Source organism: Chamaea fasciata, unplaced genomic scaffold (genome assembly GCF_029207755.1).
Source record: "Chamaea fasciata isolate MVZ Bird 193981 ecotype frontalis unplaced genomic scaffold, bChaFas1.0.hap1 SCAF_1, whole genome shotgun sequence".
NCBI classification, from domain to species: Eukaryota; Metazoa; Chordata; class Aves; order Passeriformes; family Sylviidae; genus Chamaea; species Chamaea fasciata.
The window spans coordinates 85,810,298-85,837,015 of record NW_027094086.1 but is presented as its reverse complement, the minus strand read 5'-3'; the positions used below and the strand labels follow the sequence as shown (position 1 = coordinate 85,837,015).

At 40.4% G+C, this 26,718-nt stretch overlaps 1 protein-coding gene across 5 annotated transcripts in view; it reads right to left on the bottom strand.

The window, feature by feature from the left end:
- The window catches only part of FARS2 (phenylalanyl-tRNA synthetase 2, mitochondrial), a 236,713-nt gene that overhangs the window by 139,983 nt on the left and 70,012 nt on the right, over window positions 1-26,718 (bottom strand). For all 5 annotated transcript variants that reach the window (XR_010721854.1, XM_066187614.1, XM_066187627.1 and 2 more), the window contains exon 5: window positions 19,200-19,331. Coding sequence is in view for 4 of the 5 variants with exons in the window: in XM_066187614.1 (XP_066043711.1) it covers window positions 19,200-19,331 (132 nt within the window). In the remaining variant the exon portion in view is untranslated. The remainder of the gene's footprint in view (window positions 1-19,199; window positions 19,332-26,718) is intronic.

The following is a 26,718-nucleotide window of genomic DNA, read 5'->3' as shown; positions in this document are numbered from 1 at the left end:
ACCCCTGAACAATCTTTTGAAAGCTACATTGTCAGCAGAAAGACAAGGTTCCCTAGGGCAGCAAATTACATAACAAGGCCTCCGATATCTTTACTGCCCACTGACTTCACAGGACCTGCTCATTTCTTTGTGGTTAAGCCCACAGAACAGGAGGACAGGTTGTGTTCTGTGGCAACAGGACAACAACCATTACCCTAAAAGATGGTTCAGCTCTACTTTATTTTGTGTTTTCCTGTTACTGCTAATAGAGGAGTCTGGATAAAACCCTTGACAGCATAAACGAGCAGGGATTTTATTTATTTTCCATGGAAACATTTATGCCTTTAAGTCACCTTGTTAAAGAACAGTTACGCATGCCACATGTTTTCACTAGAATTTTAAAGTTCAGGAAGGGTCCGACACTTAGAGTAGCAATCCAAACACTTAAAATAATGCCAAGCATTGCAGACCACAGTATTAACATGTGCCAGTAAAACTGAATCTTTACAGCATGACTAGATACATCTCCAGTCAACTTAAGTTCAAAGTTACAACGAATTCTTTCGAGATTACAAAATAAAGACAAGAAATGGCTGATGATGAGAGAAGAAAGAAGCAAGAGGTCTGCAGCAGCTATAGGCAAAATTAAGGTGTATCTAGCTCAATCCATTAAGTAGCATTTGCCATTTTGTGAACAAGAGACTTGCGAGGGAGCAGGCACAGCAACTGTGCAGTCAGCACCTTTCCTGTGCTAGAAGGGTCACACAGTTGGCTAATCCAAGCAGACTCTCTACTGACAAACGCTTTCTCCGTCAAGGCCTCAGAAGCGTATGGCAAAAATTGGTCCTAATTTTCCTTCAAAAGTCTAAATTTTTAAAAAATTATATGCCAGAAGATCTTCTCTACCTGCCCTCTCAGGTTTGTGTACCAATTCTTCTGCCAGTTCCAGTCTGAAAAGTAACATAATGTTGAAACACTACAAAAATGTTACTTTTGCTCCCTCAAAATAAAATCATGAGCGCAAGAACCACCAATGAATGCGCACCAAATTTTATCCAATGGCAACATAAATGCCCAAGCAAAGCATTTCCTGTATATCTACATGTCTGTCTGGCTGGACAGACAGGCAGAATGAGACCTACCCAGTGAGAATACTGGGTGAACAAATATTTATTGAGAATTACTCAGCTGTGATACAGAAGGGGATTCATGGCATGGTGCATCTGGACTCTGCTCATTTTTTATGAGATAATTGTGCCACGGACTACCTCAAACACGCCATGACTGAAGGATTTGCCTTTTAAATTTAAGAACATGGAACGGACAGGAATTAAATCCGTCATGCCTCTGTGTAGCACACAATGGAGGAAGAATATAAATAAACAGGCAACCAGAATGGTGCAATAAGAACAGGATTAATCCAAGTGTGATTAATTCAGTGTCAGATTAAAATTGATAGTGCCAGCTGTATCGGGTCCATTCTGCCACATTATTCTCGCCTGTCTTTTTTTTTTTTTTTAATGTCCATCTTCTTCCCATTTCCTTGGTGGATAAACCTGCAGGAGAGTTAATTGTCACATACATGGATTTAATCACATTGTCCACACTGTTTGGGGGCCTTGCCTTCAGCGATCCATGACTAATTGTTGTGGTAATTTTTCAATCATTAACAGCACCACATATGCTGCGGACAAATCCCACGGCACCCACTAAAGCCCCGGCGGCCAGCGGCGCACACGCCTCCATCGAAGCCCCGCGCCCCGGCCGCCGCCCCCCTCGCCCATCGCCGGCTGCATCCCGCCCTCAGGGGCCAGCTCGGCGCTGGTACTGCCGCCTTGAAGGAGGCAGCGCTGCCAAAGGGAGGGAGGGGAGGGGTGGGGGGCGAGGAAGGACATGAAAACTCCATCTGGGAGGGTTGGCGGAGCTCTCGCTGTCCGCCCGGCGCCCGCAGCTGCCGCCCCGCTCCCCCCAGAGCCGCCGCGGGTGCGCCCGTGGGACGGGAGCGGCCCCGAGGGAGCCCTCGGGCGGACTGAGGCACGGCTCTAATCACCTCGGCAGCCCCGCGAACCCACTCGCCTTTCCCCTCTCCGGTAATTACATGCGTTTCATAAAGCACAAAAAGGCGAGCCAAAAGCTCCCCTCCTGCTCCGAAGGCAAGTAACAACCAGAACGTAACAAATCGCTGCACCAGCAGCCCTGCAGCAGCGGGAAGGATCAGTGCCACGGAGGGAGCCGCGAGGATTATGTCTAAGTATCACTGCCTGTCCAAGCTCCGTGAACCAAGTGACCCCAGCTCAGCTGGCAAAGAGCTCGTCTGGGGAATGAGGCGGCCGGCATTCCCAGTCACCTCCTGACTTCTTGTTCCCGGAGCAATTTATTCACTGACGGAGATGTACGACACCCTCCAATGGTGTAACGCCTGGGTCCCTGCAAAAACCAGTATTGGGTTTGCAGCTTGGAATGGACCGATTGGAAAATGTCATGTTCTCCTCTCGCTCACCACCCCGTTTCCAAACATACTAACATATTAAGCTGTTTTGTGCGCCTGGATCGTCACACTATAGATTATGCATATCAGCATCCTCAAAGAAGGCTTGGATGGGGGAAGGAAAAAATCAGATGAGAGTCTGCAGCACTTCTGCCTTGAAGAGACCACTTTAAAACAAGGTGGCATTACATCAATCACCCATGTGGCTTTAGAAAACGCTGATAGAACATTTAATTATTGAAAGCTATGGTAGCAGCAATAGTGACTATCGAAATATAAATGCAGACAAAGGAGGAAAAAAAAGGAAAAAAAAAAAAAAAGAACGCGAAAAATAAGAATTAAGACCAAAACAAGGCAGGATTAAAAAAGGGCAGGACCCTCTTTGCTCCCTCGGAGTGGAAGAGAGAGAACCCCTTGCTACACAGGGGAGTAAACAACACCATCCTAGACTTGGCTTCTGATTCAAGCCATGAAGAAGAAAAGGGAGGGGAAAATCCCGTCCTTCCCACAAGTTTCTGACAGTCACAGCACCGGCACTCTTATGCAATGGTTACATAAGTTGTGACAGGACGGGCGCCTTCCCCGCTCCGTGCCCAGGCGCAGGGCAGGCGGGGCACCCCCGCCTCCCCACCGCTGCATCATGCTCTGCTCGCCTCGCCCCGGGGCCGCAGATGCGAGGTGATACACAAATCCAGAATAATCCTCTGCACTTTTATTCTTTTATCATCTTTCTCCCACCGTCCATGAGTTGCTTTCTGCAAGGGTGGGGGAACACTTAGCGGCACACAACTGGACTAACCTTCCTTGCCTTTTTTCTCCCCTCTCGCTATCCCAAAGAATACTGCCCTCTCAAACCGAAGGAAAGGGTGACAACATGTAAATAGTTTCTTAATTAATTTATGCACGTAGCAGTGTTGCTGCTATTACCACACTGCATTGAGCCGGTGTCACTGACAGAAGAACCACATGAAGTTTATGGAACTGCCTATAGCTTACCAGAGATGACAAAAGATCCCAGCAATGGCAGATGGCATGTGAATCACTGCACAGGCAATTAGCAGCTAGCTGACGGATTTTGACATGCTGGGGAGGACAGAGGGGGTTTTCTCTGCTCCTAGCAGTTCTCACCAGAGGGGATGGAAATAGGCATTAGTCTCACTTTGCCCCCACAGAGTCTTTGCAACCATTCTTGCTGGGTTTGAGGCTGCTGAATTGCTAGGCACTTATAAGCACCCAGTGCAGAAAGATTTGCAGCAGCAATAAAAATGCTGTCTTTTTACCTTGATGAGATCAAGTCACAGCTGCTGCAAAGCAGAGTGTTTTAGGCAGAGTAAAAAAAATAAAAATAATAATAAAAAACAAAACAAAACAAAACAAACCCAAAACCACAAAATAACCACCTATGCAGCAAAGGACCACAGCCACCAAGCCAAGTGCTGTAAACAGTGATTGAATATGCATCAAAAACATCAAATGCTTCTAGGCTACAATGACAAATACATTCTGGAACAGTTCAAGTTGGATACCTCTCAAAATTAATTTTTACGGTAGACAATGGTACTAAATTTTGATCAGAGAGCTAATGCAGAACCCTTCAGGGATGAGCCTAGTCAGCATATATCTTTATCTTCAAGTCAGTAAAAAGAATAATATAAAAATGTTCTAGTAAAATAATGCCCCGCAAAGGTCTCCTCTGTGTGGCTGCAGTGCAGACCTTGGTTAACACTGAAGCAGGGACATTATTCTGAGCAGTCTGACTGGCAGTGTTGTGAGCAGTAACACTCAGAAGGCTACTACCTTAAAAACCCAAGGTGACAACTTCCATTATTTTTTCTAACATTTTTTAGTTTGTTTGCTCATTAGTTGCCAGGTCAGTGCTACTTTTTGTGAGCTCTGCAGTGGGGATTCTTTCAGTACTTTTTACTTCCTCAGTGCATGCTCAGGAACAGTAATCCCTTTTAGGGGGGCTCCTTGCACTGATGCAATTAATAGCATTAAAAAACCCCTCCAGCCTCACAGCACAGGTGCTCTGCCCCTGGAAGCACAGCATCTAAGTAACCCTTTTTGCTGGAGGAAAAGCTCTACCAGCCATCACAACCTGGACGAAGCAAGGTTATCCCCTTGAGAAGGGCAGCATACCAGCCTGTATTTTTCCATCCCAAACTGGGCATGCTGGTGGGGATTCAGAAGAGGCCAGACGATGGTCTGGCAAAGGGACAAGATGCTGACAGTAAGACTTCCATCAACATCTTGCTTCCACGTCAGACAGCTCTTCCCATGACCTGCTCAGTTTTACATTTCACAGGAGCCAGAGGCTGTGTCTGTTTTCCAATGCCTGTGCTTCCAGCATTCTGCCAGGCCTACAGCACACCATTCAGCACCTGCTTACAAGCTACTCCATGCTTGTTGCCTGCTCCTCACTAAAATCCAAGTCTGGGCCACTCTACTTCTACCAGCTAGAGATTTACTGAATATACTTGCTGACTTCCCAGGCTACTTTGCAATTGCTGACTGACTTCCATTGGTAGGTATGACAGCATTTTGCAACTCCTGATCAAGCCTGAAGCAACAGTGAAAAGTCGATAGGTTATTATCTCCATTTCATACACAAGTAAATTGAAGAAGACCATGACTGCAACAGAGATGTTAAGTTCAAGAAAATGCTACTGAATAGTTTCAATACAGATATCATGCCTTCCATGCAGTTAATTATGCAAGTTTTGTAAAGAAAGCAAACACCAAATCAAATAAATCAATTTTCCATTGTAAGTATGCCTAAGATCTCATCTTATTCAGTGCAGAAAAAGTGCTACATACCTCATGTACATGATTACTAATCACCAGGACAGAGACAAATGGTATATCACTTTATGGAGTTGCATGCCATTCTGCAGATGGAACCAAGACTACGAATATATTTAGAATGTTTGAGAACTGATTTGAAAACCAAGTAATTTTATCATATATCAGAACCTTCTACAACAGGAACAGATCTAAGGATCTGGTGGTTTAGGCATTTTGCCAGCCACTGAGAGCAGAAGCTGTAATTATGCAATAACATGGCTACAGGTGATGTTTCAGCAGCTGTAACTCAGGTAGTGGATGATCATCTCAACAAACAAGGAATGATACCCCATGCACATCTTAATCTTGCCTAGTTTGACAGCACTTAATCATTTGAACTATAACGTAACACATCGAATTTGAGTGCCATTGAATTCCAGATAAACTGTTAACATGCAATTTCAGAGGATTTTCCAAACCTTTTCTAATGCATCAGTCCAAATCCACCAAGCCGACCACATGTTACATGAAAGGAAAACAAGCCATATGTTTTTGTATTAAAAAAAGTCTTATGAATCTCAGGAAGCTTTCACATTACATTGGGACATACTTTACCGAATGCTTGTTTTGCTTCCCCCAGCTCAGAGCTTCCCAAGTAAAACAAAACAAAACAAAACAAAAACAACAACAACAACAAAAAAAAAAAAACCACGAAGCTCAGAATTAATTGAAATGTTCACAAGAGGATGGTGTAATCAAAAAGCACAAAAAAAAAAAAAAGGAACACAGGATGCAAAGAGTTACCTTACAAGTAGCAGGTGACAAGGTAGCTGTAATGCTGCCCTTACTGAGAACAAACAGTTGAGAAGGGCCAGCCACTCTCTGTGTGGATCGTAAGGTGACCTGGGACAAGTCATTAAAGAAGTGTCACACTTTCCCCTTCTGTAAAATGTGCCTGATAATATAGCTTTTATAAAAAGGCATGCTGCTGAGAATTCCTACATAGGAGCACCATTTTTATTATTGTCCAACAGAGGGCATCTAAGCAGGACAACAACGACTGGCCACATTTCTGTCACCGAGAATAGTCAGAGGCAGTGTTCCTCTCCATTGTGTTTTCCACATGCCTTAAATAGCAAAAAAAAAAAAAAAAAAAAAAAAACAAAAAACAAAAAAAAACAAAAAACAAACAAAAAAAAAACCAAAAAAAAACCCACAAAAACCCTAACAAAACAACCAACCACCACCAAGAAAAACCCCAATGAGTTCATCAAACAGAGGTTTCAGAGGAATGCACTTCAGCAGCTGAAGAAGACACACTGTTAGCAGATCTATACATTACTGCATTCTCAAACCTACAGCACCTACAGGTATCCCAAATCTGGCTTGGATCTGAAGTATGATGTTGTAAGGGTATTTGCAAGGTTTGAGGAGTTTTCAATAAGGTAGGACTCCACTGAAAGAAGATTGTAGTCTAATAAACTTAAGGGATTGTGGAAAAGGCATGCAAGGTCTTGGGAAAATATATCCCTTCTAAGCAATTAGACAGCTTTAGCCTGAGGTTTTTCACATGACATGTCTGTATCAGAATAAAACCAAAACCCCCCAAATTTCATTTAGGGAACAAAAAAAAAAAAAAAAACAACAAAAAAAACCCCCACAAACCCAGAAAGACTGTGATTCTTCAAACATTTTCTCTGTTCTAGTTGCTACTGTGTCCTAAACTTCAGCTGTCAAGAAACAGCTATTGCATCTTTCTTATTCCCCATTTTCACCAGTGCTCGGTTTCTCATACTTATTCCTAGCATAGCATTTTACTCCAATCCCAGCCCTTACCCTCAGAATGACTCCTCCTCATGCTTTTCACCTGTCCCAGATCAGGGCTTCAGCTTCCATTTCACATCTCTGCAGACATGGAAAGCATGTCTGTACACCGGATTACCCAAACTAAAGCTGTCATTCTACAAGAACAGTTGAGCAAGAAAATCAAAGTCAATGGACCAGGTCACAGACCATCAACAGAGGCCCTCAATCACCTGTCAAACACCTTTACTGTTCAAGTCATAAGCCTAGAACCAGGAGTAAAAAGCAATGCCTGAAACAAATCCTAACTCTCAAAACTCAGTGTCTTGCACAAGAATTCCACAAGAACTGGAGAACAGAGCTGATGAACTTATGCAGACATCTCCCCTGCTGTCAAACTTCCTTGACAGTTTCTTCAGCTGTGGTTTGAAAATCTTCTTGGGGTTGTCCTTCAGATGGCAGCATACTTGCTGCAATTACTCTCTTCTGCTGTGAAGCCTTTTGGGGGTCTCCAGGGAGCCTGGGAGAAGGCTCTTCCAGCTCTGTATTGCACAAATGCGTGGAACACATAAAAGAAATTACAGATTCAGTGTCCCTTAGGTCACCTTCCTTAAACTCCACCTGTGAACTGTACCGTCACAGAGCTTTTCCCTAACTTAAGGTGTATGCATTTTTCTTCAAGCCCCAGGAGAAGAGAAATAATGAAAGGGAGATGGGAGTAAAGCAGCAAAAAGGTCACTGTAGGAGACACTCTTGCTTTTCAAATTGAGCCTTTCAAGGAAAAAGTTGCTGATTTTCTCTTCCTGCAGAGTATCATAAGGCAGCAAGAAGGTCATTGTAGGGGAACACAACCTTTTTCAAAATTGAGCCTTTCAAGGAAAGAATTAATGATCTTCTCTTACTGCTGAGTATCACACCTACAGGTGTCATAGAAAGAAGACAGGAGGCTGTCTGTTGAAAATAAGGATGTGCTTTTTTTTATGATTGCAACTGCACTTCCACCTTTAAGAATGATCATATTAATTTAATCTACAAAAACAGTGCCATCATGATCTCAAGCTCTGGGCATGCCTGCTATAAGTGGCTGCTGTTCCTTCCCTTCCTCTGAAAAACCCAATGGTCAATTTAATGAAGAACACCAGAATGAGAGAGGACTCTGAGGGTTGTTAATTTTTTTTTTAATTTAATTATTGATCCATGAAGAAGAGGAAAGAATTGGAGAGCATTTTCTGTTCAACATCAGAGTGGCCACAGAGGTCTATAGGAAATAACCGGTTGTACTACTACTGCCAGTCCTCCTATGCTTGGTGTAAGATGACCCAAATTTCCATCTGTCTCATCTTCTAATTGCACTCACTCTTGTTTTTAAATAATATTTCCTTCAAAGTATCTGGTCAAAAGTCCAGGGCAACAACAAAATGTTTATGAAAGTTGTATAACATAACACAATATTTTCTCTTCACTGAATTACAGTCATACATATTGAGTGCTTCTTTCTCTCCACCCCAGGATATACAGGCTTGCTTCTACTGAGATCATTTTGTATTGACTAACTGCAGAGAAACAGAAACAGCACAAATTATACTGTTTTTGAGCTAGAAACCAGTCTGCTCAGCATCAGATGCTGCCAAAACAACAGAGCATGTTGCTCCTTGTCCCACTAGGACAGTAGCTCATAGGGTCACATTTAAAGCAAGGCAGATAGTCACCAGGGCATCCCTCTCATCACCTGGATACTATTATAAAACCACATAAATGGCACAGAACAAACTTGGGTATCCATTTAGGATGCTAAAACATTTTTCTAATGTTTGCTAACAGCTCTTCCAATCAGCCATATGCAGAATATAGCAAGTGCTTATGCACAGTCTGCTCCACTTCACCAGTGATGTGTGAAAGCTGAGAGCAATGCAGCTTTTGTTTAAAGCTAGTGCACAATTAAGTGCATCTTCAGATAGCTTAAGTGAGCTCCAGCTTCCCATTCTGGAGTGGCTCTAGTAAATTCTCATTTTCTTTGTTCCTACTGCTCATGTGCCTATGATGTGCAAAACCTGCAATCCAGTTATTATGCCTCCTCTGAATGTGGCCAGAACTTCAGGCTGCGAGGAACCAGACAAATAAATAGATAACCATGAGAGGGGCACAGGATAATCTTGCAAGCAGAGAACCCTAGAGAAAATAAACTCTCCTGTATAACGTGAACCACCACCTCTTATGAAATAAATAAAAATAGCAGCAGCAAGGGGCAATACAGGTAAAGTACAGTTTTTCTTTCTAAGATCACCAGCTTTTATTCAATAAGATTGTAAAGCAATTTAGCACTTGGAAAAGTGAGTAATTCTGCTCCTGTCTTGATTGTGATATGATGAGTTCTAATACAGTGCAGAGATATCCAGGCAATTATCATTTTTGCTGTGCACAACGCAGTAGTATTGTATAAAGACTACATTTCCCTGAGATGAAAGAAGGCATCCCAGTCAGGAGTTTATCTTTGACTGTCACTTTTGAAACATGCTAAGCAGGTCTGAACTAATATGAGAAAAGGATTCTCCTCATTGTACTTTTTCTTTTGGAATAATTCCTTAGCTAAATACTTTTCAGCCAGTACAGTCAAAGCCCTAGCTGGAGTCTCTCGCCTTATTTAAATAGATCCTACTAACTTTTCTTCTGTTATAATCCCCACTGCTATTTCACGTCAATCACTGTTCTAAAAGAAACTCAGTAAATCCACCTTTCTTTTTCCTTTTTCTATTAAAAAAAAAAAAAAAAATCCCACAGAAAAAGGTCTGAATTACCATGTTGGTGACAATCTCTGTTATTAGAATAAAGAAGACTGGTACTTTTGAATGAGCAACTTCAGGGCTGGAAAACACATTCTTTTGTTACTTTTTCCTGTCTCTCCACAATTTTAAGATAAAGTGGAAATAAAAGTCATTGCAGGGTGAGGAGCTGAAGAGCTCTAAAACTGCAGCCAGCAGTTTATGGGCTTTTTATCAGGAACATTTTTTTTTTTTTACTTCTACTTGATAAAGCCAACATTCTCACCCAGAGAATACAGAACTTGCCTAGATTTTCAAATATTCAGCTAAAGTTTTAAAATAATCTCAATTACCTTAAAGGCAAGGAAACAAACACTTTCCCCCCTCCACTCTCCATCTGACCAAAAAATAAAATAGGCACAAGATGACTTCCACAATTACCTATTCAATTCCATTTGTTGCTACATACAAAAGTTTCCTTGGACTCTGCCAAAGGATCAAACTTTTTACTGATGGTCACTTCATAGTCATCAGAATACATAACCTATGACATCCATTCTGCTCAGGAAAAAAGAGCTATTGCTTTAATATCTATTACTAATCTGTAAAGTTATTTACATTTTTCCCTGATTTGCATTTTTCCCTGATTCATTTCACGTACAACAGCAAATCCTGCCCCAAAGTAGCTGGTACACTGCTTGGAACAGGCTATCTCCTCTCCATAGCTGTGCTGCAGTTGCCTTCCAGCAGCATAGAAGTGCCAAACCTGATCTAGATTCTTTCCTTCTGGAAAAATGTTTATCCATGACAGCATTATCACCTTCTGAACACCTTCTTATTCATGTGCTGTAGATTTTGTCCTCTCTACTGCTTGTACACACTTCCTGTTTATGAATGCTGAACAGGAAAGTAAATCTGGGTGTCTGAAGATGACGCCCAAGCAAAACTGAAGCTAAGGTAGTCTTTGTAATACAAGTGGAAATGGCACCAGTGGGGCAGACATATATTTCTACAAAGTTGGAGTTTATAACACCATGCAAGGTTCTTCTGTTGGCAGGCAGTAATGACAGAGAAGCAGTGGCCCAACCCTGGCTCTTGAGCTGCTGTGTGTTTGCTCACATGTGATTCAAACAGTGGTCCCCAGCCAAGGCTGGCCCGCGTGGTCAGCAGTGGATCACTATGCGCTGGCACACAGACAGCTGGGCAATGCAATCTCCGCAGACTCCAGCCAGAATGAGCCATGAAAGGCTGGTGCCACGGGCTCAGCCTGGACTGCTGCCACAGCCAGGCTGTCGGCACTAGAAAGCTGGCACTCTCTCTCAACTATGTGACATGCTCAGGTTTTCCCTTCCCCACCCCTTGTCCTCTAACGACATTAGCCTCACTCATCACTGATAAATGGCATGGAATTCCAAAGGCTGACCACTCACACACACTGCCACCAGTTTGCTATTTTCCTAGTATAACTGCAGAGCAGAGGGAGGGAAGGGGTGCACGTTCAGCTTCAGCAGGAGACCTGTGTTCACCCATTCCTCTCACCAACTACCAACCTCAAAGACAGGAAATGAAGCACAACAGAAGTATCCTAAGCAAAGTTTTCCCCTCCAGAAATGAGAAATCAAGACTACATTTTGTGACCTACAGAAGAAAAATACTTCCTAAAATGCTTGATCTAATCTCAGCTGAACTGAATCTGTCACAACTGAGCTTTGTGTGTCAGAGTCAGAAACAGTTAGAGATATGCCTGTAAAATCTCTTCTCCAGCCTCAGCTGGGTAGTCCTAGTAAATGTCCTGGGAACAGCAAAAATGAATATTGCAACACAACAAACACACCCAGAGGGCATCCTAGCCTGATGAGGAATTATATTAGGCTCATTGAACCAACTCCTGGCTGATTAAAAACATTCAGCATTCACCATATAACAGTGTAGTAATTCAATAGTACTATTTAGATGTATTTTCATTTACATAAATAAAGCCAAGAAAAACACCATTTCTGTGCCATAAATTGTTGCTCTTCAAGGTTTCTGAGAGTACCACTTTCTTTTGCTTGGGAGCTGCTTAATAAACTATATTCATCATTATTTAGCCTTCTCTTGTGTGTGGTGCTCTAGCCCTCCTGCAGGATCCCAAGGAGACAAATCATAGTGAATTACTAAACCTTTAATTTACTTTTGATTTAAAAAAAACTTAAGGGAAGGAAAGGCAATACACATACACATGGGAAAACTGCTTCAAAGGCAACAGAAACTTTGGAAGGTGCAACTGCTTAGCTTTGGTTTTTTTCTTTTCTAGATTTCAAATGCACTAAAACAGGCCTCACATATGTTGAGGGGAGCTCTTATTCACTTAATGGAAATATGTGCCGGTCAGTCAAACACTCCTGCTGATTTCAAAGTTTGTGTTAGACTGAGTTAACCCTTTGTCACATGTTTTTGTGCAGGAGAAAATGAAGCATGAAGAAAACAGTTTCTTAAATTATGAAGATAAGGAACTTATATTCCAGCTAAAAATGTAATTTTGCACCATGAAAGGGAAACTGCCCTCTAAATCTACTGGCATTACTACTCTAAACACTAAGCTAGAAAAATGATGTAAAGCCACAAACTCAAATGGTCATCCAAGTTTTATAATAACTACTTACATACAAGAATCAATCAATATACTTTTTGTTCTACAAGATATCCCTGTAAACAAATAACACATTTCCCAGGAATAGGTATAATAGAATTGTCATAAAATGGAATACTGTATTTATTCAATATATATAAACACTACAGATTGGAAGAAAGCTTATATTAATTATTTTGAAGAATCCCAACTTTAACACAGATAATGAATCAGTCAAAGGTAGTAAAATCAGAGAAAGCAACATTTCAAAAATGTTATGGGTTCCTTCTGTATGAAAAATTTGATGAAAAAACAGCCTTAAAAATAGTTGTAAATGAAGTAGAAGACAACAGGCAAATTATCTTGACAAGGAAAAGGGAAGGGCAGAGGCAAGATTTACCTTTAAAACACAACACACATATCAGACCTGGTGGTGTAGCCAGAGATAACAGAAGAAGAGAAACAAATAACAAATAAAATGACATGCCCTTTGATTGACATGAGCATCACCTCTTGTATAACTCATTTCTGTGCTTTGGATTACTTATCAAGGCAAGACTTGGACTTCCTTCCAGTGAGTTCAAAAGAAACCAAAATAAAATCAACCCCCAAAAGCAATCTTCATACAAACACACAAAATAAGCTCTCTTCAGTTTCTTCTTTGAGTAGGAAAGGAGTTAGAAGAAATAACTTTTCTATGTAAGAGTAATCCAAATTTTAAAATACGTGCTCTTTAGAAACTTGAATCCTTAAAGTCCTGAGAATCCAGGTCTAATCCTGCCAAAATTTAAATCCCAAGCTTCAGCTCAGCTCGTGTAAATATGTAGTACTGGTGTATCTACTCCATTTGCAAGACTGGGACGCTTAGCAAACCACCAGTTACATTTGCAGTCACAAAGAAGGGTGGCACTAATTATTAGGCTAAAGATGCTAAGAAAGTGGCCAATATTGTTGCTGTCACTTGCTGTAAGATGATTCCTTTACAGTCAAGAGATGCAGTAGTCAACTAAAAGCACCTAATTGCCGCTCCACATTCCTCAACTTACATGATTGGGCCTTTATATAAACTGTTAAAAAGTCAAATACATGTTTTGCTGGTAGCCACTCAGGTGACTACAATCACAGCTCCTCTCCTCAGAGAGGGTGGAACACCACAGATTTTCAGGGAAAATCAGCTCCTCTGCCCTGTTACTTATTCCCTTACAAACTAATCAGCATTGTCTTAGGTACGCACATCTCTGGATGTGCCACATCCATACATTTGTGGGTTTCTGTATGACATCTGAAGAACAGAGATAAAAATCCAATCACATCTTTCTCTAAAAGCCCACAACTCCACACCAGCTCCATGTCTGAGCAATGCAAAATTTCAGTAGCTGCCAGCTCAACAGAAGGTCTCTCAACTTAGCCAGATGTGACAATCAGTTTTTCTTATTTACACCAGGTGTGTGCATGTGTGTAGAAAGCAACACACCAGAATTAAAACAGGCCAAATCTGCCTGACTCTGTATTTCACTAGTCATCAATTTGTTTTGTCTCATTCTATATTTGTTTTTATACATATACACACATATGAATGAATGAATGTATGTATGTATGTGCAAATGTAATTCACTAGGATGGAGTAAGACAGGTGACACAGGAGCTGATATTTAAAGCTTGGATTCAACCTCAGTGTTTTCAACAGGCTGTCTTTGGGAATTCAATAAAATTCAGATGCTTCCTAATTTCCCATTAATTTTATTTCATCTGAGACACTGTATCTTCATGAGATATTTACTTTACCTTCAGGTACCTGCCTAAACTGGGAGACTCCGCTCCCCCTGCAGTCAGACATAGAAAGAGGCCACCCAGCAGATTGATCCAAAAACCTCTACACATTCAAAAGGAAGCTTCCATCCAACTGGAAGACTTTCATTCTCTATTGAGTTTAAAAGGACAGTAGGAAAGCTCACTTGAACTAAGGCAGCTGAGCTCTTTGTCTGGAGTGTGCATGCGTGTCAGCCTCTGGTGTACTTCAATTCCAGCCCACAAGTAAGGAATGATAACACCGCTATCTCAGAGTGGTCTCAGGGGAGTATGCACAGGAAGGGCTGGGAGAGCCAAGACACTACAGTAGTGTGGTTGTACAGGAGACAGACAGTGACCTAAATTGACTCCTGAGAGATTTGGGATGCGGAGCTGTGAAGCTTGTGCAGCAGATTTAAATCGCTTTGGGTGCTCCTGTGGGAAGAACCAGTCCACCCAACAGTTTTACCTCCTGTTCTTGGGATCACACCAATCCCTCTGTGACTTTGACTTCACCTTGAAGGATTTGAGGCACATATTTTAAATGCATTATATTTACCCTTCTACACTACATCCATACAAAGATATACAGCATTAACTATTTCAAGGTCCCCACAGAGAGCTGTTAGCAGAGACAGAACATAGGCCGGCACACGACTGAAGCCACATGCACCATCTGCTCAAACATTTTAATGTAATTTACCAGGCAAGAGCTGAGCAGGAAAAAAAAACCTGAGAGATGAAAGAGATTAGATTTCCCCTTCTCCAAAATACCTCCTGCTGCTTGATATATGAACCTAACTCACTCATAACTAATATTTCGTTTAAGAACATACTCAAAAATTTAAAAAAAAAAAAATCCTGCGCCTGCAAGGTAACATTGCCATAATTCTTCTGTTAACCTGCTGCCCATTGAGAACTGCCCAGACTGATAATCCTATTGCCAAAACCAAAAAGGAATGGATTAGTTAAGAACTTTAAAGTTGTTAATTCCATTTAAATAGCAGTTTTGATGAACTTCAATAAATGAGGAAAAAAAGGGAAAGATTTATTTACTGAAACATTGAAGCCAAACAAGTTCTACATGTTAAGACTCGTATTTGGCTGAAGGTGGCAGCCCTGGGCCTAGTACTATTTGAATTTTGGGAATAAGTCCTGCAACTGATCTGTAAAAGGGATTCCAAATGGCAAAGACTTACACTTTAAGAATCAGGTTTCATGGCAAATCAGGTTTCATTTCCACCTTTTAAAACAAGAGCAATGATTTGAATAACTTAAGACAAACTCCTTTTGTCATGTTCAACAGTATTCGTGAAGATGTTTAGACAGGGTTAGCAATTTTTCCTCTATTAGAAATACTCACAAAATTAACAAGAAACTAGGACAACTACCTTTGCTATAAATTCAGCTGACATTTCCTCTTCCAAACCCCTACACCATCCCATACTTCTTTTAAGCTGACAATAAAAAATAAAATTAAAAAAAAATCAGTTTTGTAAGAGTGTAAATATTACTGTTAATTTCTGATGTGAAAGGTTGAAAAATCTGCATACAGCAGGAAAGTTCTACTAAATTCATCTTACTGGTACCATAAATACAGCAGCCTTCACAATTCATAATTTTAGGTACCATAAATACAGCAGCCTTCACAATTCATAATTTTAGGAAACTTGAGCTGCACCCCAGAGCTGAATGCTTGGCTATGTGCCAGGATGCTTCAACCATCAGTTAGCAATCAAAAGCCATCATCTGCAGCAGTCATCATCCCAAAACCTCCCCTTCTTTTTCAACTCAAGGCTCATTAAAGGTCAACACAGCAAAATTAATATTAGGAATTACAAGAAAAAGAAAAAAAGAAGCCTAGAGAGCATGCAGGCAGGAGTGATCATGACTCAACCTATGGATAGGCTCCCACGTAGGGAGGGACTACCTGACCAGCACTCTTTGGCTTGGAAAAGTCAATGACAAGACCTAGAACTGAAATCTAAACAAAAACCGAATGGCTTAAACCTGGAAAAAGAGAGACTCACTAACTCTTCTCACATGACACAAGAGCTCTAACTGTATCTCTTAGCTGTTGGTCGGAACAAGAAAGAAGTGATTCCTCATGCAGGTTAGGCAATTTAAGACATTGCAGAGAGTAAAGGTTTACTGGGACTCAAACATTTCAACAAACGAATGGAAGAAAATTCCACAATGATGACGGAAAGCAAATGTACCATTTTCAGCTCAGAAAATACACAGCTACAGAAGCATATCAGGGAAGGATGTCTCTATAACTATGCCTGTTCTACTCACCTGTAGGCACTGGCTTGGAAGGTCACCATGATACAGCAATGCCTTGGACTTGAGGTTGGATCTGGTGTGCCACCCTTACATTATTTTATTGCATACCTCAGGAGTTAAAAACATCGTGAGAAGTCTTACCAAAAAAATGTCGGAATTCTCTTCTTTCTGTTGTTTGTTTGTGGGTTTGGGTTTGTTTTGGGGTGGGGGGGAGAATGTTTGGGTTTGCTTTTATTTTTAAATTATTTTGGCTTATAGTCTCATGGTTTTGAGGTAAACTTTAGTTCAATTTACTTGCTTCCATCCTCAGCTAACATATTCTGCAACACTGAGCACTGAGAACATTGCCATTGATTTCCATCAGCAAAGGATCACACCCTAACTGCTTCCAATTTCACAGTTACTAAGCAACACTAAGTGATCACAGCCTCTGAGCAAGCAACGTCCTGTATTCAAAGGTCTGAACTGTAGAACTCCATAAAGACTTGGAAGTTGGGCACCTACCAATGAACACCAGCTTCACAAATCTTAAATAACAAACTCTTGAAGTACAGAAATACATACCTTGGGTGCTGTTAATTGAAATTAGCTCTATTGAACCACAACATTTCCTTGTATACTCATCACGGACCTAAAACTGAGAGTTCTTTATAATATACTGCAAAATTTCTGTATTGTTCCCAGGATTAACCAGAACAAAACCCCTTTTCTTTATATTGAAATTCATACACAGCTCTCCTATTAAAGTTACATATTCAGGTATAAAGGTGAAAAAGAAAGCACACAAAACCAGGAAGTTAAACAACATCAGCCTTAGGGGAACATGCAAAATTATCCCTTACAATTCAGTGCATCTTTGGGGTATAGCATATTTTTTTAATTCTTACATAAAAACAATGTAATAGGATTTATGTTTTTCCTTTAAAATAGTATCACTGTTTGAAATACTCTCACTGTTAGAAAATAGTGACTAAAACCATGTTCCTAATTTTTTTTTTGTTGTAGGAGACTTTCTTGAATGCAAACAACTCTTAAAAATAATCAATAGCTAAATTTGCTTTAATGAAGATGGTACTTGCAGCCTTTACTAAATTATACTTGCTCATCTACACACCAATACAACAGAAACCTTGCTTGCTGCTAACATGGAAATTTGGAATGGTCCAGAAGGCTGGATCCATTACCCAGAGAATGACTATGAATGAGGCTGGCTGTTCTCCCTTGGAAAATCCTGATCTGGTCTAACATTTAAAAAATGGGAAATTTCAAGGGTGAGAAAGTACTATGGAAGCCCACACATGAGAAAGCTGAGAAAAAAAAAAAAAAAAAAAGTGCTGTAGAAACCTCTGGTGTCCTCTGGTGTTTCATGTACATCCATTCACACACACACACAAATGTATACAGTAATTGTTTTGAGACACAGTTTAGCTCTTTTTGCACCCATTAGAGGATCCTAATCATAAGAGTTGAACAACATAAAAGCTTTTGAAGCTGAAAGTCTGGACATTGGTGTGTTACATCTAATGGAAACAATATTACTCAGCAGTCTTTCACTTCCGAGACTGATTAGAAGCTGTACTGTATTTACCACACTATGAAGATAATAACCTGAGAGAACATTAGCATAAATCATTAATTCATTGTGGGGAAACTCTGGAAGAGGATATCTTTCTAAAAGGAAAATGATCACTTTAAAATGCAAGCAAACTTTGAAGAAAGCAACTGTGCCAAGTAAATGGTGCCAAAATTAAGTAATTCCTAGCTATCATACTTGCTCTTCAATAGGAAGAGTTTAGAGCACACGAAAATACAACAACAGCTTAGCAAACCAATGGGAAAAAATCAACTGAGTGTTATGTTGGGTATCTGAAAGCCCACTTGCTGGCATTAAACAGATTCTATTCCAAAAGGCTCACGTACCTAATAAATAGTACTGGAAGACACTGAATACAGGACTGAGCACATGTAGACTGTCCTGTGCTTACTAAGAATTGCCTATCCTCAGTAAATGAAAAAGCAAGCATGCAAAATTCTCTATATTAAAAAAAATGAGAAGAAAATCCAACTATTTCTCCTCTCCTTCTTTAATACTTAGTGTTGGTTTTAGAAAGCAAAATGGTCAGGTGACATTGTTCTGTAATAAATAATTTCAATTAACATAAATGATGTTATTGTTAACGCAATTTACAACCTCATAAATAACCAACCTGAGGAGAAAAGCAACAAAACAAAAGAAAAAAGCCGCCCACCATTTACCCAGCAACCAAACAGCAACATGAAAGATATCACATTCCTTTTTCTATGCTTTAGATACAGAGGAGCATTTTGATATTCCAGATATTAAGGGATGTTATTTGCTATTGATACTTTTAAATCATTACTAAGAATGCACTTGACATCTCTTGGGAAAGAAAAAAACACCGCACGCCCTAAGTTTCAGGTTCTCTTTTAAAGCTGACATCTCTCTGTCTCCTTACTGCACAAAATAAAAGGCAAGCCTTCTGCTTGCAGGGTTCCAGTCACTTGCTCAGTTGCTACCCTCAAATCACAGCATGCAAGGGCTGCATTCTACCTGAGGAGTATTCCCAGGCAGAGATGTCTGTGCTCACCAGGGTAGAAGGAGGCATTCCAGGCTGTGAAGCTGATTGTGCTGGGAGTGTTTGCTAACAGAGATGTCAATGAAGTAAAAGAGTTTCAGTACCTGAGTTAACAAGCTGCTGCTCCATGACCCCACAGCCCAGGACCTCCATCCATTCTCCTTGGAAGTTGATCTCCATCTCAAAGGAAGGGTGAGTAAATGGGAAGTAGCAATCTACCCATCTGACTTGCAGTCCTGTAGCAGTGTTTAAAAAAATAAAAAAATATGAAAGGGGGTATGCTTAAAAGGCCATCCCTCCAACCATCTGTAAAACTTGCCCTTCAACTAATGACATGTATTACAGCAGTCCAGAGAAAATAAATAGCAAACAAACTAATTTACAACACTTGTGGGCAGTGATAAATCTTAAAACCTGTGCAAAAAAATGACTATGTCTTTTCTAATATGAAAAATGCTTTGTGCAATTCAAGCACCCTTTGAAACCAAATCAATCATTTGTCAAACTCTAGCAACCACCTGGCATCGAACAAAAATGAGCCAAGATAATGGGAAAGTCAGTAATTTCGTTATTCTTTGCACCAGGAAATGACTAACTGCTTCACACAGGAAAAACTAACTAAGTCTTTTATTTTTACTTAGTATTTTATGGAACATCTAGGCAAGTAATTTTTTTCACCAAAACTTAATTAAAATACAGAGCTATTCTCTCTGTACATGTTTAAAAATGAAAGTTAAAAAAAAGATATTAATATACACAAATCTAAATATATTCTCACAGAGTTGCACATTATTAAGGTATGCAACACACACAGAGAGCATTCTGGAGCATTAGATAAGTGCAAGGGAAAAGCCCTACTTGGTAACTCCCTGCCATCCTCCCCAGCTCAGCACCTCTGCAGATACCACTGTGCAGAGCAAGGAAAGTCCTGGCATCTCAGAGCAGTGCAGCCAGAAGAGGGCAAGGTCTTCAGTGCTGCCAAAAGCAGAGTTGTTATCAAAGCCCTCATTTAATTTGATGAGATTTTAGTTCTTCTAATGATTTACAGATGTTTTGTTTCAATAAAAAAAAATTTTTATAACCATTAGGTGTCAGGAAGGATGTCTCAGAAACATAAAAACTCAAAAGAGAACTGAAATTCAAATTCTGTAAGCTAAGCTAATGCCTCAACCCCAAATACATCTTCTCTTCAGTTAAGCCAAATGCTAATCAGAGTTAGGATCATTAAGAACCAGGCAGGTCCAGCTTCAAAAATAAGGAGCACTGCAAAAGTAGTGTGGGTGACAGCAACTGCTAACATTCCTGTTTTGATCTTCAGGTTTTTTTAGGGGTTGTTTCATAAAAGGAAAGTAAAACATGAAATTGCGTGATTAATACTAATTTTTTTTCAAATAAAAGTATTTTTGGTAGCCTCTTCATTGATTACTTCTGAAACATGAAATGTGGCAACAGAAACTGAAACAATAAATTATGCCAAAAGTGTACATGCATGGCCAAAACATAAAATATCTCCTAATAGTCACAGGGAACTTTTCTAGATGCTATGAAATTTCAAATGGCAAGGCAAGTTTCAAAACAAACAGACTGGTACTTCTAAATTTTCTCTGCTTTCTTAAAAACCAACCTCAGGAAAGTATATGAGTAATGAAAAAGTTTTTTGACAATTGTATATATAGAACTCAGAAAACTGGAAGTATTTGCAATAGTTTCATTCACAATTGTACTGTGACTTACAGCAATCACTTTATTGCTCTTTTTTGTCTGCATGACAATAAAAAATACATAAATGAAAATACAATAGCATGGTATGCAGAAAACATTTTTTGAATTTCTTGATCTTGACATTTTTAATCTTCGGGCTGTGCACATATAAAATATTCTATTTAGCTTGCAACTGTAAAATTTGCAACTGTAGCAACTACATTGAATATTCAACTAGTTTGTGTTCAGTAACAACATTCAGATAATGGTTTCTTATTAATCCTCTGATTATTTAAAAAATGAAGCTCTGGGAAAAAAAGGATTCCTCAGCTGTTTGTTCTTAATTAAAATAAATTTTATAAGGCAAAAAAAGAACCTAAAGGTCTTCTTATTTTTGAACTTTCATGCATATTAGTACTTAAGAGGCTTCTGTTTTAAATACAAATAAGCAAGCAAACAACATTCTGAATAAACAAAAACAAATTCACAATGAAGAAACAACTCTCACCTTTATTCTGTTCTCTAAATTAATAGTTAATACCACATACCATAATAATTTTATTCATAGGGTATCCAGGCCATTTGGGAATACCTCTGTAGTTTATATGCAAGTGTTCTTTCAGATTTTTGGCTCTAGAAGCCTTTACTGAAAAGCAAAGGGTGCTCAGTGTTTGGCAACATTAACTGCATTTCTATAGAGTATCACAGAATAAATGAGTACATTTATTATTTAGATACAAAATATTGTCTTGATGCTCATTATATTCCCAAGGAGTAAAGGGCATCGCATACACTCAGCAAATTAAACCACTAAGGACTTAAAAGTATTATGATGAGTAGGCTTCCTGCAGTACTATGTAACTTTACTGATTCAGTCTAGTTTATTTCTTCACATACAGCCTATGAAATACTGGCAAAATTGATCTTTTCTAGAAATTTTAGGAGGCCAAAAGACACATATCTGTCTTAAAACAGGCACTTATGTTGAGCACAATGTTGGATCTAACCAAGGCCTGACCACTAGACACAAACTCCATAACTTTTCCGGTTCAAAGGAATTATTTGTGTTAATACAAACACACCTGCTCATTTCAGAGCCTCACAGTGATCATGGGAGTCCTTCCAGTGGGCAGAGGTCCACTCATAATTGTGCTGGACTGATTCTGGCTGAACACCAGGTTACCAGCAAAGCTGCTCTACTACTCCCCTCCTCAACTGGACCAGGAATAGAAAATATAATGAAAGAGACCCATATCTCATGGGTCGAGATAAGGGCAGGAAGAGACCATTACCAATTATAGTCATGGGCAAAACAGACTTGGACTTGGTGTCTATGTAAACCAAGACACTTGGGGAAAGTAATTTAATTTATTACCAATCAAATCAGAGTAGGATAACGGGAAATAAAAACTAAATCTTGAAAACAACTTCCCCCATCCCTCTCTTCTTCCAGGCACAACTCCACTCCCATAATTTCCACCTCCTCACCAGCAGCAGGGATGGGGAATGGGGGATGTGGTCAGTTCATCGCTCATTTTCTCTGCCACTCTTCCCCTGCTCCAGAGTGGAGTCATGTCCACCAAAAACAGTGCTTCATTAATTGCACCAGCATGAGTCCCTTCCACAGTGTGCAGTCCTTCAGGAATCTCCTGCTCCAGCATGGGTCTCTCCACAGGGCCACAAGTAGAGAAGCCTGCTCTAGTGCAGGTTTCCACCAGGATCCCTGCCTTCTTTGGGAATCCACCAGGATCCCTGCTTTCTTTGGGAATCCACCAGGATCCCTGCCTTCTTTGGGAATCCACCAGGATCCCTGCCTTCTTTGGGAATCCACCGGCTCCAGCATGGGGTCCTCCATGGGCTGCAGGTGGACCTCTGTATCCCCATGGACTTCCATGGGCAGGAGGGGCACAGCTGCTTCACCATGGTTTGCATCCTGGACAGCAGAGAAATCTCAGCTCAGGCACCTGGAGCACCTCCTCTCCCCTCCTTCTCCACTGACCTTGAGTCTCAAAGGCATCTGAAGGGCTGTTTCCCACATACGTTCTCATTCCTCTCCCTGGCTGCAAATTGTGCAGGATTTTTTTTTTCTCCCTTTTAAAGCATGTTATCCCAGAGGTGCTACTACCATCACTGATGGGCTCAGCCTTGACCAGCAGTGGGTCCATCTTGGAACTGGCTGGCACTGGCCCTGTCAGACATGGAGCAAACAACCGGCAGCTCCTCACAGAAGCCACCTCTGCAGTCTCCCTGCTACCAAAACCTTGCCATGCAAACCCAATACAGTAATTTACATGTCAGATCAGAATGGAAATAATGAATAATTATTGTTATTTCTGAACACTGAGTCCAGGTCAGGAATTGGTTGTAGCCTGCACTCAAAAGTAATGGTGTTATCAGACATTAAGCTAAACAAGTGCTAGCCTAATTGAGTCTCATAATGAAAAAGGCTTGACCAAAGGCACTGAAAAAGAAAGAAAAGAAAAAAAAGAACAAATCAAACACATTAAAGCAGCCTATTGCTACGCTACAGCACAGAAGCAACAAAGCCTGAGACCCAGATGGTCTTCACTGACCAGAAATTCTCTTTGTTGCTATGAGGATTATTTTTAGAGACGAGGTCATGGAAGAAAAAGGAGAGGGGTGCAGTGAGGGTGTTGGGAAGCACAGGAGGTATTGAACTGTGGCCTCTTGAGGTGTGCGTCGATTTGTAAGTACTCCTCACCTCGTTGTTTCAGATAATTCATCATACTTGCAGCAGACAAGAGCTGGCTGTCCATATAAACCTGCATTAGCTCACATTTTTTCAGAAGTTATTAGCCAGACCATTATGTCCTTGATAAATGATTTTTTTTTTTAACTCCTTACACTCATAGATCTTCATGCACTCAAAGGAGGCATCAGAACAACAAAACTAAGAAGGAGAATGAGCAGAACATGTTTGATTTAAAAGATATCCAGTGGCAGTTCGGTGAGAACCAGCAGTGGCAAAGCCATCAGTCAAAGCACAGCATTACTCACTCTCCTGCCTTCCCTTTCCAGTGCCTGGGAACTGGCTAGATAAATATGGGACGGCAGTGAATTTTGAGCCATTTCATGTAAAGCAACAAATCACAGAACCAGCACACAGTCATTATTTTCTATTTGCTATAGTAAGATTACTTCTGAATCTCTCAGGGTGCACAAAGCTTTTGGCAAACTACAGTGGGGTTGGAGAAAGAACCACAGTTGAGAAAGACTGGCAAACTTTATGAGGAAATCTTGGACAGCCTTGTTACTAGGTAACTAAAATGAGAATGAACAGACTACCTATGCTGGCAGAACTGTATGGGGAGATGGAGGTGTAATTTAAATTAGTGGATTTTAAGTGTGCACCTTGTGGAGGTAACAGAGGAAAACTAAGAAAGGTGATGTCTAGGTGAAGTATTTGAAATAGATTCCTGACAGAAAAATGGAAGAAACTGAAAGACAGTTACGTGTAGAATGCAAAATCAGGCATGTCATACCACCAGAAAATGCCGTAAAAAGAACTACTTTACACTGTCAAGTTTTTAAGACAACTGATAGGATGCTCCAGAACTTTCTCCCGGCACTAATATCTGTCATTCCTTTGCCTGTTGGCAAAGCCAGAAAGACATAAAAGGACAAACTTTTGTAATAAGGGTAAGTTCAGATTCTATTAACTCTTTGACCTTCCTCAGAACAACAGTGATTTTTAAGCAACTTTGTTTTGTCAACACTGAGTTGTCCAAATAGTGTGGTAGGAATCAGGTAGAGCCCAACTGTATCATTAAATATTATGAAAACTAACCTAGAACAACACACACACACACACACAAAAAAAAAAAAAAAGAAAAAAAAAAAAAAAAAAAAAAAAAAAAAAAAAAAAGAAAAGAAAAGGCAAGTCAGTGATATGACCTTTCTGCAGAGATCCTGCAGAAATCCTCAATCTATCATCAACCTGAGCTAGTAAATTCCCAGACAAGCACTGCAGAAGCACAGCTTCCAAGCCCAGGCCTTCAGGTTCAAGCTAGTTTATGCAAAATTAAAGTCTACAGCAGACTTAATCTACAATCCAAACAATCTGCCTATAAAACACACTTGACTGTACAACAGTGCATCATCTCAGTCACTTAAGGCAGCTGTGGTCATGCTATCCTGCTAGAAAAAATGTGCAACTTACTACAATATTCTGCTGGCAGCATAGGTTATAAAGAATACAACTGATGTCAAGTATAAAGGAAATAAATTTTTGCTTTTAACAGAACATGGGGCAAGTTTTAAGTTAAAATTTATCAGAGTCAAGATACAAAAAGTAATCAAGAGTATTGTGTAAAGTAAAGAGTAAAATGCTAGTTAAAAGATGACAGCTATCAAAAGACAAATTTATTTATGGTGTGTCCCAAGACAGTTGCAGAGCACTAGTCTCATATTTCTTGTGCCTAACATGAACTTTGAATTCTTTGAATTCCAATATCTCCATGAATGGGGCAGGGGGGAAATACACATATATATACACATATATATCTACAATTATATTTAATTCAATAACTCTATCTTATGTTTGTATTCCAGGAAAAATATTGGGCGTATAGAAATAAGAAAATCCCAACAGTAAAAGGTGGCATCCACTTTTAGTTTGTACATTTAAAATAATTTACAAATATATTTTAATGTCCTTTTAACTACTGTATGGACTGTATAAGAACTAGGAATAGCCAACATGCTGAGGGTTAAAGTGCAGCATCTGTCAACAGTTAGAGAAGGATGTCACTGCAGTCTGAGATACCACTAATACCTCTGAGAAATTGCTCACTTTAAACATCCTCAGCATCTGAGGTTGATCTAAATGTATCATTCTTACTGTTACTCACTTCTATCCCAATTTTGTATGTTTCAAAAGGTCACTGTTAAGTACACCTACAAAAAGCTCTGAGCTGAGGAACTTAATTTTTGTCCAGGTGGAATACAGCAGTGGAGTGGTAAAAGTTTTGCATGCTAAAAATCAACTTTAGAAATTCAGAAAAATATTCAAGCAGTCATATATATAACTTGGTATCATTATCAATCCACTCTTGGAACTACTGGTCTAAGTGCAATAAATATCTTAAAAGACTTTAGAAAGTAGGCAAGATACCTCATGCATTCTAATACCACCCAGTATTTCCTCAACAGAAAAACGAATCAGCTCAGAAGAGCAGCCTCCTTGCCAAGAAATAGCATTAATGTAGCAATTTTGACTCAGGCCATTTATAAATTCAGTTCCTGACACAGAAAGCAGGTATTTCTGAGGAGAGAATATTCATTCACATCCACATTCATTAAGCTTCCTCATTCCACTCTAAGTACCAAAAGACAATTACTGTTCAGCTTGATGTGAACTTAGCAAACATGGTCTGCCCTCAGCTGGAAGGTTTAATTTATCTGCACAAGGGAACTGCTTACAGCGCGGGGTGCACACGCAGCAGAGCAGCGCATGGACACACACACCCCTTCCCTGCTCCTGCCCATGCCCACGCTGCTGCTGCGGGATCTGAACACTGCCCAGCTGCACCCAAGCTCTCATGCACCCCACATGTGATGCTGCACCCATGCTCCATCCCTCCAGGGACACGGGAGGCCCACGAGGATGGAGCAGAGGGGGTTCTGCATGGCGGGGAGCTGCTGCTCCTCGCAGGACCCACACTGACAGACCTTCAGCTTCTGCCACACCACTGCTTGCAGTTGGGTCTCTACATGTCCCCACCTGCATTCATGCCCACTACGTTACTCTGACATGCTGCACACCAAAACATTTTCACAAAAACCTGCTGAGTCAGCACCATGTAGCGTGCACCAGTATTTAGGAAAACCCAGAGAGGAATGTACGGCCTCTTGGAAAAACGCACCTGGCTGCTTCTGTATTACCAGCTGCCAACATAACCC